This window comes from Crocodylus porosus, unplaced genomic scaffold, assembly GCF_001723895.1.
Source record: "Crocodylus porosus isolate Cpor-Errol unplaced genomic scaffold, CroPor_comp1, whole genome shotgun sequence".
NCBI classification, from domain to species: domain Eukaryota; kingdom Metazoa; phylum Chordata; order Crocodylia; family Crocodylidae; genus Crocodylus; species Crocodylus porosus.
The window spans coordinates 15,814,117-15,829,401 of NW_017728918.1; the positions used below are offsets into that span (position 1 = coordinate 15,814,117).

The window sequence follows — 15,285 nt, forward strand, 5'->3', positions numbered from 1 at the left end:
GTCAGGAAAACAGATCTTACGATGACAGGCTGAGAGCCATGGGACTCTTTAGCCTGGAAAAGCGCAGGCTCAGGGGTGATCTGATGGCCACCTACAAATTTATTAGGGGTAACCACCAGTATTTGGGGGAATGTTTGTTCACCAGAGCGCCCCAAGGGATGACGAGGTCAAACAGTCATAAATTACTATAAGACCGTTTCAGGCTGGACACAAGGAAGAATTTCTTTGCCGTCTGAGCCCCCAAGGTCTGAAACAGCCTGCCATCGGAGGTGGTTCAAGCACCTACACTGAACACCTTTAAGAGCAAATTGGATGCTTGTCTTGCTGGGATCCTATGACCCCAGCTGACTTCCTGCCTTTTGGGCGGGGTGCTGGACTTGATCTTCCAAGGTCCCTTCCAGCCCTAATGTCTATGAAACCTATGACCCAGGTAGAGGAGTCTGCTCAGAGCTGGCACCTTGGACCCAGCTGGAGGTAGCTGACCTCCTAGCCATTTGGGGCCAGGCGTACTTTCATGTGCCGACACATCCTGAGAGTCCAGACTTTAGGATGTAAAATAATGGGGAGGGAGGGTTTAAAACAAGGTGGGTTTAAAACCACATGAGTTGAACACCTCTCTTCCCTCTACTTTTTAGGAAATTCAACACAAAATTAACTTAATATAGATTTGCACTGCACCTTTTAAAAGGGCCTAGTTGTTTCGTCACACCGGGTATATGTGAAGCCCCCTTGAAAATCCAGAACCTGAATGTGCATAGGGTCAAATCCTATTCCACATATTAGTCACTTGAGTGGAATTAGTTACTTAAGTGTGATCATACACTGAAAACCAGTTAACACAAAAGATGACGCACCCCTGCTCAGCTTCTTGTGTTTCCATGGGTTTAAGCAAGGTGGCATAGGATCACAGTTACATGTCTAAGGCCACTAAAATGCCTAAAAGGTGGAATAAAGTATGGCCCCTGATCTGTAGGTGCCCGTGGGAAAGAGAATGAAGCAGAGGATTCCTGAAGCCCACCTCAGTTACCTAACCAAAGTGAGCTCTTGAAGTCAGAAAGAGAAAACGTGTTCTTTCTAAATCTATCAGACAGCTGTAGTTAGGGTTGCACAATATGATTAAAGAACATGCACTAGTGGGCACAAAATGACAGATGTAGTATGACTGTTCTAAAACATTTTTAGAAACAAACAGTCCTGATATTTCTTCATCCTCTGATGTGTGGCATACAGCTTTTGCGTCCTAATAATGGAGCAGTCAAAACTGTGCCAAGACATGAACTAGATTTTAACCTGAAATGTACAAAGTGTGGGGTTGCTTGGGGTCTGTTCCTCATGTGAAAATCAGATTTATCCATGTAACTTTCCTGTGAATCGAGAGAGTAACAATTCCCCTGCTTATGTTTTACTGTTGTATCAAGTGAGTGAGCCCTTTGCTTTTCTGTACTCCGTTGGAAAACCTCCTTTGGGGGGGCTTCTGCTTTTTGCAAATGCTTTCCCACAAGGACATGTGTCACCAGCAACTATTCATGTGGAAAACACACGATGAGTGAAAGATAATAATAGCCCCTAGTCCCACTGGGGACTTCGGTCCTTTAGGACAGCTTCTGCTTTCTCTCTTCCTCTTACGTAGCACCTAGTAAAAATAGAAATATTGGCAACTGTTCTTCCTCCTCTTTTCCACCTACTTTTGTAGGCTCCTGTATACTGAAGAAACAAGAGTTCCACTGAAAGAGTTAGAAATGCAGTGTCAGGGGAGATTACAACCTGTAGCCACCAAGAAGTGTTTCCTGGACCATAATTTGGGGGCTGTTCTTATGTGTGTTGTTGATACTCCTCTTGACTTAGATGGACTGAAAACTGAATCTAATGAACTCTGGAAATAGAAGTGTTCCCACTGCAGGTTTTAGTTCTACATCAGCAATAGAGCGGGGTGGTCAGCCCATGGCATGCAGGTCATAACTGGCACTGGCAGCTGCTGTGTGGCATGCAAGCTCTGGGCACGCAGTAAAGAGAGGCACTGGAATGGAGGCAGGGGGGTTGAGCCTGCAGCCATGTGAGGTAGAGTGGGGAAAGGACAGCTGCTGTAAGAGGAGGCATCAAGTGTCACTGCCAAAAGCCAAGTTATCCTTTCCTTAGTCCTGCAGCTCCTGCCAAATTCAGGGCTTTGGATCCTTGCTCACCATACAAAACCACGGTGGTTGCAGAGCCAGAGAAGGGTTTGCCTGCTTCTTGACAGTCTCACCTCTCTCACAGAAGCATCCTGCCCCTGCTCTCCCTTACGCAGCCAGAAACTTGAGCCTCTGCCTCCATTCCAGCTCCCCAAGGAGCAAGCTCTATCACGTACACTTTGGATTGGGGCTGAAAACTAAGTAGCACTTGGAGGGGGTGCAGGACTTGATTTGGGGCACACCTGCAAAAAACTGACCGCTGCTGGAGGGCTCAGACGTTGATTAGATGTTCTCTCCAAGTGTTGGAATATGTGATATTTGGTGACTTGTCCCTATTGTTTCTCATGCGATTCACATTTTGAACATTTTGCCATAGTGCTAGCATGTGAGAGGGATCTGTTTGCATATGTTAAACCCACAAAATGCAAGCATTTGTTTCTGTATCTTTGATGGTGGGTTGCTCACTGCTTGTAAAGGTTCCTCCTTCCAGTTGGGGAGGTGTAGGGCCAAAAAGGTCTTGAGGCACAGGGTGAGCCAGTTTTCTTTGCAGCAGAGTATACCAATGTCTCTTACATCTATTATTGCTTTAAAATGGGTGCCAAAGGTCTGGCCCACTGAGCCTTATCATCCAGCCCACAGTACTGACCATGGATTTCAGAGGGACTCATATGCAGTGAGTGCTGGACTGACCCTGCTCAAGGGCCAGGGCTCACTGCATATAGCACTTGGGGCTAGTCCAGAATGTACGCTGCATGCAGAGTATGGGACCGGTCTGGGGCATGTGCTGCCTGCAGTGCCTGCTCAAGACTGGATCCACGTGCTGGATCCAGCATGTGGTGGCAGTCTGTAGGCCCAGTCTGGCCCATGGGCTGGGTCCGCACCATTCATCCAGCCAGTGGAACCAGCCCTACCCGTGGGCCTGATGAGTTTGACACCCTTGCTTTAAGACAGTGCTGCAGTACAGGTGCGTTTTGCTCCCTGCGCACAGGACAGGCATAGTGAGACAATTCCAGGGATTGGCATAGGAAAGGTGACAGGGCAGGTAAAAGGTGGCCAGAAGCACTCACCCTTAACTGATCAAAATGAAGTTGTTCGTAATATTCCCTGTGGCTTCTGTTGAAGCAGAGAAAAGCCGTTGTTTGAAGGCCTTCCATGGCCTACTCAAATTAGGTAGCTCCCCATTCATTTAGTGCTCTGTCCTCAGGCGCTCAGCTAGTTGCTAAAGCTGATAAAAAAAAAAGGGGGCGGGGAATATTTTCCACAGATTTTTTTTTTTTTGTGAAAACACTCCATCACTGTTGAAAAATGTTCAACCAGCTCTGCCCATTACCTCCATCATCATGTACGGTGGCTGCATGCCCATTTAGTGCTTTGTGCAGGAGCCAGGTTTAGGGTAGTAGTTTGTCACAGAAATATGTGCAACAGAGTCATGGAGCAGTGGCAGATGTTGGTAGAATGTGGCATGGACTGTTCCCTGACTTGTGATGTCTCTGCCTCCCTGCCACCTGTCCTCCCTTTTCGTTACTGCATATTCAGCAGTGGCAATACTTAGTGCCAGCAGGATGCAGGAATAAAGTGGGTGTCTTCTCTGAAGAGCCTGCTGACCCTCCCAAAGGAGTCCAGATACCTCTCTTCAGCCACCTGGGACTGAGGTAGGAGTAGTGACAGATCTTTCAGTGGTCCAGAATTGTATGAGAGGAGGTTAAAAGCCTCACCTTTCCATCAGGAAGCTAGGAACAAGAAACCAGTCAAAAGAGCTCTGAAAAAAGCAGGAAGTCACCAAATATATGACCCTTGGGACAAACCACTTGCCATAGTGAAACAATAGTGTACTGTCACTTCTTCAGTGAATGTTATACAGCAGTTTGCTTCTGAGTGAAGGCAAATTACAGATGACAAATGGTTCTATAAAATGTGCGTGGGCTGTTTGTGTCACAACATCTGGGAGCATGTATAATTTCTCTTGCTAGCATCGCAAGCACTGAAAACTCCCTGTTCTCTCTGAAAACATGTTCCAATGAAAAACAAAACATTATTATAAATAAAACCACCCACCTTATATTAGCAAGTGGTGAACTTTAAAAGGAGTGGAAGCTCAAACCAGGAAATTACCCTAGTCCTGCAAGGCTTTACTGGAGAAGGAACTAACTGAAGAATACCACAGTCCACTGCAAGGAAGATGATCCCTTTGCAGAAAAGCATTTGCTGATAGTTACCTCCTGGGGGCAGCATTATTGTTTCAGTTAGTTTTAAAGAACAGGAAAAATCCTGAATATAATCTTTAAAAAAATAAATAAGCCATGGATTTGATACTATGGTACTGTACAAACATGTCCCCTGCCCTGGAGACCTTACAATCTAAGGCAGACCAGCAAAACAAAGACAAGATGCTGGAAACAGAATTGATAGAGAAGATGTAGGGTTTGTCGAGGGTCAGAATGGAGGGCAGATTGCTTGAAGAATCAGGTTTGAAGGAAGGGTGTGAAACAATAGAAAAGGGGAGTTGAAAGAAACTATGATGGAGGTTTCAGGCCCCGAGTGGGGAAAGGGTACAATGGAGAGAGAGGAGTAGGGATAGGAGAGAACCAGGTTCAGAGAAAAGATTGTCAAAGTTTGTTTTCCTGAAATATCTTGTGTAATCTTCTATATCAAAAAGTTTCATACAGATGGGAAAGTTTTTGATGCTTAGCTCTGATTTGCGTGGAAGCTTTTAGGTTCTCTTTCCACTTAAATCAACTCTTATGAATTGTGTTTATTAAGGGGGAGTCTAGGCACCAACAGATATCACAGCCAAATTATGCTAGACATTGTGCAGAGTAGTAGAACAGTCCCTGTGTCAAACAGCTTGTCTTTATAGACAGAAGGTTCAGTGGTAGAGGAAAGGGAGATAAGAAGAGAGATGAAGAGAGATCTGTGAAATGGCACATTATCTGTATCCCTACAGAAAAATCTGCCTCTCTTTCAAAATCTTGGCTCTCCCATCATGTAGCTGAATTCATTAAGATTTTTTTAAAGATGATAACTTTTTTGTTGGCTTCTATGGCTGGAAACAAATTATATTTTCCATTACTACTGAGATATATAATAGTTGAATCAGCACATTAGTATGACAAGTATTTCAAACAGTACTGTGCTCACTTTCTAAACAAAGTCAGATTATTTAGAGAAAAATGTATTATGTGGATTCTGTACCCCTTCATCTTTAAAAAATGCTATCCACCACACACACACACCCTGCTCTCCCTTCCTCCCCCACCCCCACAAGGAAAGGGCTCTTTATTGTTTTAAAATAGTTGCTAGGCTTCCTATTTTGTGCCCTCTGGCATGAAGTTAAATGGGTGATAACGTCCTTTAACAAATCATTTACTGCCTAAGAACTGTAGGCATATCAATCAAACAAAATGGGTCAAAAATGGATCAAATATTCTGTCTTGTACACCAGCACTGAAGTTGGATTTTGAAGCACAACCTGCATGCTATGGACTTGTTTTTTTATGTGGTCGGTAAAAAACCTTGGTTAGCTAACCAGTGTTTTTCAGAATCTAGGTGGAGAAGGTTTACCAGATTCCACACTTCTTTGAAAATGACCTGTTCTCCAGTAACAGCTTTTCATAGTTTTCATAGATTTCATAGACATTTGGCCTGGAAGGGACCCTGGAGGATCGAGTCCAGCCTCCTGCCCCATGGACAGGAAGTCAGCAGGGATCATAGGATCCCAGCAAGATAAGCATCCAAATGTGTCTTGAAGACATCTAGACCTCCAGCAGCAGTGTATTTCAGTCTATTCCAAAGCTTGGGGGCTCGGACAGTAAAGAAGTTCTTCCTTATGTCCAGCTGAATTGGTCGTGGTGGAGTTTGTGACCATTCAATCTTGTCATCACTTGAGGTGCTCTGGTGAACAAATGTTCCCCCAGATCCTGGTGAGCACCCCTGATAAACTTATAAGTGGCCATCAGATCACCCCTGAGCCTGCGCTTTTCTAGCCTGAAGAGTCCCATGGCTCTCAGCCTCTCATCATAAGGTCTCTTTTCCTGACCTCTGATCATGTGCATGGCTCTTCTCTGGACCCTATTAAGCTTCTTCTTATCTTTTTTGAATTGTGGAGCCCAAAACTGGATACAGTACTCCATCTGTGGCCTCACCAAGGCCGAGTACAAGGGGAGAATGACATCTTGGGACTTGCTTGAGAAGCATCTATGGATGCAAGCCAGCGTTTTTCTTGCTTTACTAGCTGCAGCATCACTTTGAAGGCTTATGTTCATCTTGTGGTCAATCATGAGCCCCAAGTCCCTTTCATCTGTAGTGCTAACCAGCGTTTTCTTCCCAAAGTGGAGAACCTTGTATTTTTTGGTGTTGAACACCATCAGGTTCTCATCTGCCCATTTCATGAGCCTGTCAAGATGTGCCTGGATCACCCTCGTGTCCTCAGGTGTGAATGCTTTACTCCAGAGTTTGGTGTCGTCAGAAAACTTGGCCAGTCCGCTTCTGACACCAATGTCCACATCATTGATGAAGATGTTAAACAGTATAGGCCCTAAGACAGAGCCTTAAGGGCCCCACTGGTGATCACACACCAAGACAATTGGCTTCCGTCAACCACCACCCTCCAGGTCCTACCACGGAGCCAGTTGTCCAGCCAGCGGATTGTGGTGGAGTTGAGGCCACAATTAGCCAGTTTTGCCAAGAGATGATCATGGGATACCAGTTCGAAGGCTTTTTTAGTCAAGATGTACAACATCAATCTCTTCCCCCTTGTCCAGGTTATAGGTCACCTGGTCATAAAAGGAAATGAGACTGGTCAAGCAAGACCTACCCACATTAAAAAAACCCCCAAAAACTCCATTAAACTTGCTTTAGGCCATGGATCCTTGCCACCTTAGGACAGTGTGGTAAGCATGTTACCTTCTGTGGTTTAAAAGTAAGATTAATGTTAGACTCTAGAAAGTCAAGAATTTCAGACAGCCAGAATAACAAAGCAAATTAACAGGCAGTTCTGCATACCAGTGCCCTCTCCAGTTTAGCACCTTGGGGTGGCCTTTTCATTTTCAGTCCTGAGTCATGGGTTCTGTATCTGAACAGGGCTGTGAGCATAAATGGCTAGTATTTATCCGGTGACTGGTTTTTCCGTGTGACCGTTGGTTTTTCTCATGGCACTGCCAAATTATTCAGTTGTTGTAGGGCAGTGGAGATGAATTAGATCAGCTAAGGAAAGTTGGATTTTGAAAATGCCAACCTTAATATAGTGAACAGAAGAAGAAAAGGAATATGTCCTGCAGTTATGGTGACAGATGGGTGATCTGCACTCTAGAACTCACAATATAAGGCCCTGGGTGTAAACAGTGCACTTGTTCAAGTTGGGGAGGAGCAGGCAGAGAGAGCTCGTATAAGAACACTTAAGCAATACCAGTACTCAAGGAAAGCCCCAAACAGTGCATAAAGCTATTTTTTCCCAGGTCTTCCAAACGATTCATAGATGCTAGGGTCAGAAGGGACCTCACCAGATCATCGAGTCCAACCTCCTGCTTAGGCAGGAAAGAGTGCTGGGGTCAGATGACCCCAGCCAGATGCCTATCCAGCCTCTCTTAAAGACCCTCAAGGTAAAGGAGAGCACCACCTCCCTTGGAAGCCCATTCCAAATTTTGGCCATCCTCACCATGAAGAAGTTTTTCCTGATATCTAGCCTAAATCTGCTCTCTGTCAGTTTGTGACCATTGCTCCTTGTTACCCCAAGAAGTGCCCTGGTGAACAGAGCATCTCCGATCCCTTGCTGCGTCTCTCTAATTAATTTGTAGGCGGCCACAAGATCACATCTCAGCCTTCTCTTGCGGAGACTGAAGAGGTCCAGGTCCCTCAGTCTCTCCTGTAAGCCCCTAACCATTCAAGTGGCCCTCCTCCAGACCCTCTTGAGTCTATCAACATCCTTCTTGAAGACGGTGCCCAAAACTGGATGCAGTACTCCAACTGCAGTCTGACCCAATGCCACATGGAGGAGAAGTATCACATCCTTGGATCTATTTGTCATGTATCTGCTGATGCATGATAAAGTGCGATTAGCTTTGCTGGTGACTCAGACAGCCAGGCATCAGCACAGCAGTGGGGGTCGCAGTTTTGACTGGCATGGTTTCCTCAAATTTAAGTTTTCTCCTTAAGCTTTTATACCTCTTATCCCATATATTCCATATATGCTCACGCTGTAGATCGTTACCCATTAATTACCTTTAAAAATCGATCTGTCATCCTGAGCCTTAACTGACTTCCCACCTACAGAGCAATCTGTGGGCTTGCTGTGCTTCTCTGTTCTGTCCTATTTTTCTGTGTTCTACAGCTGTCTACATTTTGTTTTGCCTGCAACAATTGTTTCCAATGCTTCTGTGCTCATTGCTTGCAGCTAATGGTGTCCCTTAAAAAAAATGACACCAGTTATGTGAAGGCAGCTTGCAGGCCTGTAAGTGAGTCCCAGTAATTGGCAGATGGCCCTCTGCATCCAGGACAGCCCCTTTCCTGCCCTGCAGAGGTGGCATGGGTGAGAAGATTAGCTCTCTCACCCCTGGCAGTGCCACTGCTAGAGTCCCAACCCTTTCAGCAGCAACAGGAATTCCCGCACCCTAACCCTAGCCCCTTACACCCTGTGCCAGCCCACTACACCCACTCTGCTGATTGGCAGAGCAGGCAGGACAGGGGTTTGGGTAAAGGTGAGGAAATTTCTGCCATCACTTGAATAGTCTGAGAATTCCCTGGGACTGTTCAAGGGACAGTGTAAGTGCTGCCACCTCTTAGAGAGTCCCAGAGAGACTTGGGAATGTTCAAGGGGTTGGGAACCTTGACGTCCCAGGGATTTTCAAGTGGGGATGGCAGCAAGGCTCTCTGACAGCTCATGGGAAGGCTGTACTCTCCCTCCAGTACATTCCCTCCCTCCCCCTTGGCAGACCAGGAGACCCCTATATCACCAACTGTAAGCATACAGGCATTATATTTGTTGCTAGAAAACTTCACCCTCTGGCAAATTTGCTGTTTAACCAGCTAACAGTTTGTGGTGGCATCTCTATGTTTTTCACACCCCAAACTGCTTGGATACATCTACACTTACTTTTTGTGCTAAGAAAAGGACATATTTCCTTACACCGATGTAACACCTGCCTGTGGCCTGAGGTGAATGTAGAAGTAGATGTCTGACTACAAATAAGGATCTACAAGTCTTAACAACTTGAGACCTGCTCCCTCAGTAGAAAGGCCAAGGTCTCACTGGCTGTTTCATGACCAAATGAGGTTAAGTTCAGCACAGTCAAAGATTTGTTTTTTCTCTTTAATAAAAGCACATTAAAACCAAAGCCTATTTCAGCTAATAATAATAACAGTGCTCATGGGGTTTTTGAGCACCTGGTATTTTAAAATTCAAATATTTACAGAATTGTAATGTGATGGATGAGTTAATGAGAGAAGTGTCTCTAGTCTGTTGATTTTTCTTTTGTTATGTTTTTCTCTTGTTACGTGGAATAAAGCCCATGGTTTTGGAGGATAAGCACAATGAACTGCTTTTACGGTTATGGAACAACTTGGCTTTTCTTTGACATTCTAGCCGTTGGCCAAAGGCTCTCCTTTGCATAGTAGAGATGATTACTTAATCTCTGTTAGAGGCCACGAGTTAATAAATACAGTAAGGGGAGAATTGTTAGTCCTGCTGAACTCAACAGGAGTTTTTGACCCTCCTTAGACACATCCACTGGCACAAAAGAAAATTATGGATTAGTGGGGAAGATACAAGCAGCAAATTAAAAAGAACATTGCAGGGACCAAAAAGTACCTGCTAAACACACTGATGTTATCTAAAACCCAAATCTAAGGCTTCAGGAACAGTCCACCTGTGAAGTGTAGGAGAATGTGAAGAGGGATAGAATAGAAATGAAACCCCAGCCTGTCTCTCCCAAAGCAGAGGAGTAGTAGTAAAGCTGCCTTACCAAACCCATTCAAACCATGGACAGCACAACTTTCCAGGGACAACCAGAGAATTCACACATGAATCTCCTAGTTTGGACCCTCATGTTAGATGCATCTGCACTTGGTTCCTCTATATTGTTGTTCAGCACATACTGCAGAACAGACTTGCTACAGCACTGTGAGAAGCACCTAACCAATCAAGTCCATCCCAGTGGATGGCAGAGTTGACCTGTCCTGTTGCAAAGGGGGTCTTTGCAGCCTTTAAATTCATCAGCTTCAGAACAATCAATTCTTTTTATTCCTTAAAATTATTACAGAGCTTGTCTGCAAAGGGAGATGGCCCAGGATACATATTCTGCACTATCTCTGGATTTGGCTACTCTTACAACATGTTATGAGTGCTTTTGTACAACTTATTTTCATCTACTTTGCAAGTGGATTAAGTTAAACTGCAAAAAAGGCAGAATAAGCATATCCACAAAGGGAACTAGTGTGGAAGAACTATGACCAGTTCACACTGGGTATGTCTACACACACTAGTAATGCTATAAAGGCTTATTGCTCAGTAAAATACTGTGCAGTAAGCCTTCGCTGGGAGCACATCTACACGTGCTTCCTGTTGGGAGCAAATTTGCTCAGCTGGGAGCAGCCCAGTACAGCGATGCTCCTACCCTGTTCTAGTCCCTTGCAGCAGCCAGAGGTAGCTCCAGGCTTCCCCAGGGTACTTGAGCGGGGGCTGGGAGGGAGCACAGGGGCTAGCCCCAGTGTGCACAGGGCCAGAAGAGCTCTTCTGGCTACAGCAGCAGCTGTCTCCTGGCCCCGGCCACATTGTGGGAGGTCCTGATGTGCATGGAGCTGAGAGACAGCTGCTGCTATAGAGCTGTCTTGGCCCCGTGAACATGGGGATAAGCCCTGTGCCCAGTGGGGCTTCCCTGCACAGCCAGGGGGCTGGCCAGAGATTTCTACACCCAGCTGGTGGCTGCCTGAGAGCTGCCCCAGAAACAGGATGGCGAGCCATCAGCTACGCAGGGAAACAGAGAGCTCCCCAGTCCCCGTGGGGAGCTGGGAGCTGAGCTGTGCTTGGACAGAGAGAGCAGAGAGCTATCCCATCCTGGCATTGCTTGGCTCCTGGCTCCTGGGGGGAGCTGGAAGCTGAGCAGTGCCAGGCCTTGGGAAGTTCCCTGTCCCCTGTAGCCCTCTGGTGTTGAGACTGACCACGAGCAAATTTGTGTCTAAACATATGCTACTGCACAGTATCTACTTCACGGTTAGTTTACTGCTTGTATTTACAGGTAGTAGCTAACTGCACAGTAGACAAATTTACTGAATAGTAAATGGTGCTCATGTGTGACACTTTACTGCACAGTAGATTAGTCGACTGCACAGTAAAGCATCTCATGTAGACATGCCCATGGTAGAAAATTTGTCAGTAGCTTCCCCGTTAGACTAGCTATTAGGACAAGGTGAACATGTCTACACAACATATTAATGTGCATTAGCCTAATTTAATGAATATTACAGGCATGTGTCTACATGTGTGTGTCCTGAATGTGCATGCAAGTGCAGGTATTAAAGTTAGGCATAATTAGTTAAAGCAGATTAACGCACATGTAGATGTGACCTGGCACTAACTTTAGTCCTGGATCTACCCAGCCACTAGGGGCACATGGCAGGGCTGCAGGGACTTGGCACTAACTTTAGTGCCAAGTCTCTGCACGTGTAGAAACCTGCTAAAAATCTGCTAATGCTGAATATGCATTAGCTTAATGCATACTAAACTTAGTTGTGCTTAAATGTATATGTAGATGTGCCCAGTATTTCACAAACACACATTGACCTCTTTACCACTAGAATCAGTGGGAAAGTTACCATTGACTTCAGGAGATGCAATATTGGAGCAATTGCATTTCATCTAACCCTAAAATCACAAGCTAATGCCCATGGATATCAACTGGCATGTTTTGCCTTATTTTGAATACTATTTGAATAAAAAATAGAAAAATGTTGCGGTAAAAAGTCACAGTGCATATGTATTTACAAATAAGGGTGTCTTCATTTTCAGGGGGGATGTGTAACTAAGCTACTTTGAATTGCAGCTGTATATGGAACTCATCATGATGAAGCATGATAGGTGAGAAATAGGCCTGAGTGGAAATGTCTCTTTTACCTCATGAAAATATTTAAGGTGTTGACATTTTTTTTCCTATTACAAATTGGGGATAAAAAGTCAAAAGCTCAATTTTTCATGGATTAAGAATCTTGAAGAAAATGATTGAGAACATTCACATAACTGTAAGTTATTTAAATTTAGGCCCTGCTAAATTCCCCTCCCCCACAGACTATCATACATTTTTAGTTTAAAAATAATTCTGTATCAATAACTGGAATCTTTAATTTTGATGATTTCGAATTTTTTTCAAAACTCTTTCAGAGGTAAATGAATGGAAACCAAACTTTTCCCATGACAAATGTTCTAGCAAGTCATTGGTTTTCAGCAAAAGAACATTTTGTTGAAAAAATCCCAAGAAGCTTTTCTGAGAAGTCACACATATATTTGTATTTTTTTTCTTTACTTAGAGTGGAAGAGGATTTAGAGAAGATTTTGAAAATCAGTTCCAAACCGAAGCCAAAGGTGCCAGCCAAACCCACATTACCTAAGAAGCCAATAATCACCACTCAGAACAATGTTATTTCAGTCCCACCAACAAAACCAAAAGACGACAGAATTCAAGCCATGAATGAGGTGGACATTCTTCAGTACATTCAGGAAAATGAATCCATCAGCAACCAAGACATGAGTCTTTTTTGAAGCATTATATATATAATGTATATATACATTATAATGTGTACTTCTGTCTGTATGTATGTATGTAAGAAGTAACCAGTACTTTTCCATTGTCACTACATCTGCCAACTTGTCTTGCTTTTAAGAGCAGCACATTTGATTACTTCACAAGCTCCAAGCATTGAAGAACGTGTTTTTCAACAGGATGAAATTCTGGCTTGAAGCTGCCTTATATTTTCAGGGCTTTTAAAAAATATATAGACAACGATGCAACACTTCAGAGTCTATGTATTATAGTCATGTTATCCTCACACTTATGTAATACAGCTTTAGAGAACTGATTGCTAGAGTGGAAGGGACAGAATGAGGAGTTTACACTCCGGGTGTGAATAAGGGGTATGAACAATCCAAGGAACACAGTGCCTTTCTTTTCTTTCTGTAGTTGTATATAAGACATGTTTTAGCCAACTGGAAATGTAATTCCTTTCTCCTTTGTCTATTCTTCAACAGCTTTCCTTCCCTTGCTGTCATTCTGGTGAGTTACAACCACTTACTGCTTCTGGGGATATGTGAAATTCCCTCTTCCCCCTCTCCCCTTTGTAGTTCAGAAGTGCATTAATTCCCCAGGTGGTTGTACTCTTCAGCCAGTTCTTAAAACCACAGGGACAATCACTCCTACCCCTAGTGTTGATACAGGTACACTGTAGCCACATTTACAAGTGTGCTTTCCTGCGGAGTAGACCCATTACCTGTGGAGTAAATTGTTGCCATCTGCATGTGCGATGCTATTAGGCCTCAGTAAACTAATTAACAGTACCATAAGATAGTACTGTTGGAGACAGTAGTGCCTTATGTCAGAGTAATTCATATATGTGTGACTCCTCAGGAAAGCTTCTAGGGAATTTTTCAACAAAATGGGACAAAACTCCTACAGAGTTTATTGCTTTGAATTAATTGCACGTGTAGATGCACCCAGTGTTGTCTTTGGTTATTGGCTATTTACAGAGTCTGAATTATGGGGGAGCTCAGGTGGCTGAACCCCCCTGTAAGATTTGAAAATCATAACCTGGGGTGGTGGTCTCTGATTTTATTAGGGGATCATGATGGGCAGGCCAATATTTTTTGCAGACTCCCCCCTCCCACTCTCTCCTGCAAGAGTTAGAGTAATTAGAACCCTGGCCATTTAGATACAATTTCAAATTCGTAGGAGAACTGGTGTCATTGTAAAACACAGTGTGGACACTGCATATCTGTGCACAGATTATCAGACTCCTGATGATTAGTATAGGAGCATGGTAAGGAGCTAGTCAATCCTTGAGGATGGCCTATATTAGGCCTGCTTAGGAAGACTAGATGCTCCAGGACTCTTGGGCCCATTTCTGTTGAGAGACAGGAGTGGGATGACACTAAATGTTGGTCGCTTCAAGTCTGTTTAGTTTTGATAACCAGGCAGGAGTGACTTTGAGATGCAACACCTACAAAACAATCAGAAAATACCGTGGTGAAATTATAGTGAAAAGTAAGAATCTGATGCAGCATATCATATTTACATGTCCTTCCTTTCCTGTGGCAATACTAGGGGGCTCTTATGGCATGTGCTGGGTTATAAATGTGGGTGAGTGTCTATTGTAGCCTACTGTTGAATTTATTGCACCAGTGAACTAAACAAGATTGGAGACAGACAGGGTCTCCAGAGGTGAAATGTTAATATATTGAAGCCATATCCCCTACCACCCCCTTATAACTTGCCTTTTAATATAGATCAGAATTAATAAGGAACATATAAAGTACTTAATATATATATATATATTTAATTATAATGATTTCTAGTAATATTTTCATTTTATGTCAACAGATTCTATTATACCATTAGTCTAAATGAACAAATAAAACCTATTAACTCCAAGTCATGTAAAATAAGTTTCAGTGTAATAAAATGTGTTAACCTGCAAGGAGTGTTGTTCTTCATTCACACGGGCAAGAGTTTGAGAGATGAGTTGTAATTATCTAAACTGCAACAAATGTTACTTTTCTCTTACATATCGAAGTTCAGCTAAAATTTTGAATATATAAAAAAAATCAAAGCAGAAATGACATGGTGTGACAGGAGTGCCAATATTGGAGCCTCTCCGGGTATGGCTCCGCCGTCCTGTAATGGGCTAACCACCTGCTTACTCTCCTGCCATGCCTTGTTCTTATTTAATTAATAGTTGTTGTAATTAGCCAGAGGTTGCCCATTTCTACGCCAATGATGGGGTGCTATCTGGGGCTCCTTTTCCTCCCCTACACCGCAGCCCAAGCCTCGCAGATGGAGTTGACGTGGTTTGACCTGGGCCCTGTTACATCTCAGCCCTCCTTTTTACTCCCAGGGCTCCTCGCTGCCCCCCCTGCACTCTC

At 44.0% G+C, this 15,285-nt stretch overlaps 1 protein-coding gene across 1 annotated transcript in view; it reads left to right on the forward strand.

Annotated features, from left to right (window-relative positions):
* Positions 1-14,840, forward strand: part of HS1BP3 (HCLS1 binding protein 3) — an 86,931-nt gene extending 72,091 nt beyond the window's left edge. Inside the window, exon 8 of the mRNA XM_019537344.1 lies at positions 12,681-14,840. Within this exon, the coding sequence (XP_019392889.1) occupies positions 12,681-12,912 (232 nt within the window). The 3' untranslated portion in view covers positions 12,913-14,840. The remainder of the gene's footprint in view (positions 1-12,680) is intronic.
* The last annotated feature ends 445 nt before the right edge of the window (positions 14,841-15,285 follow it).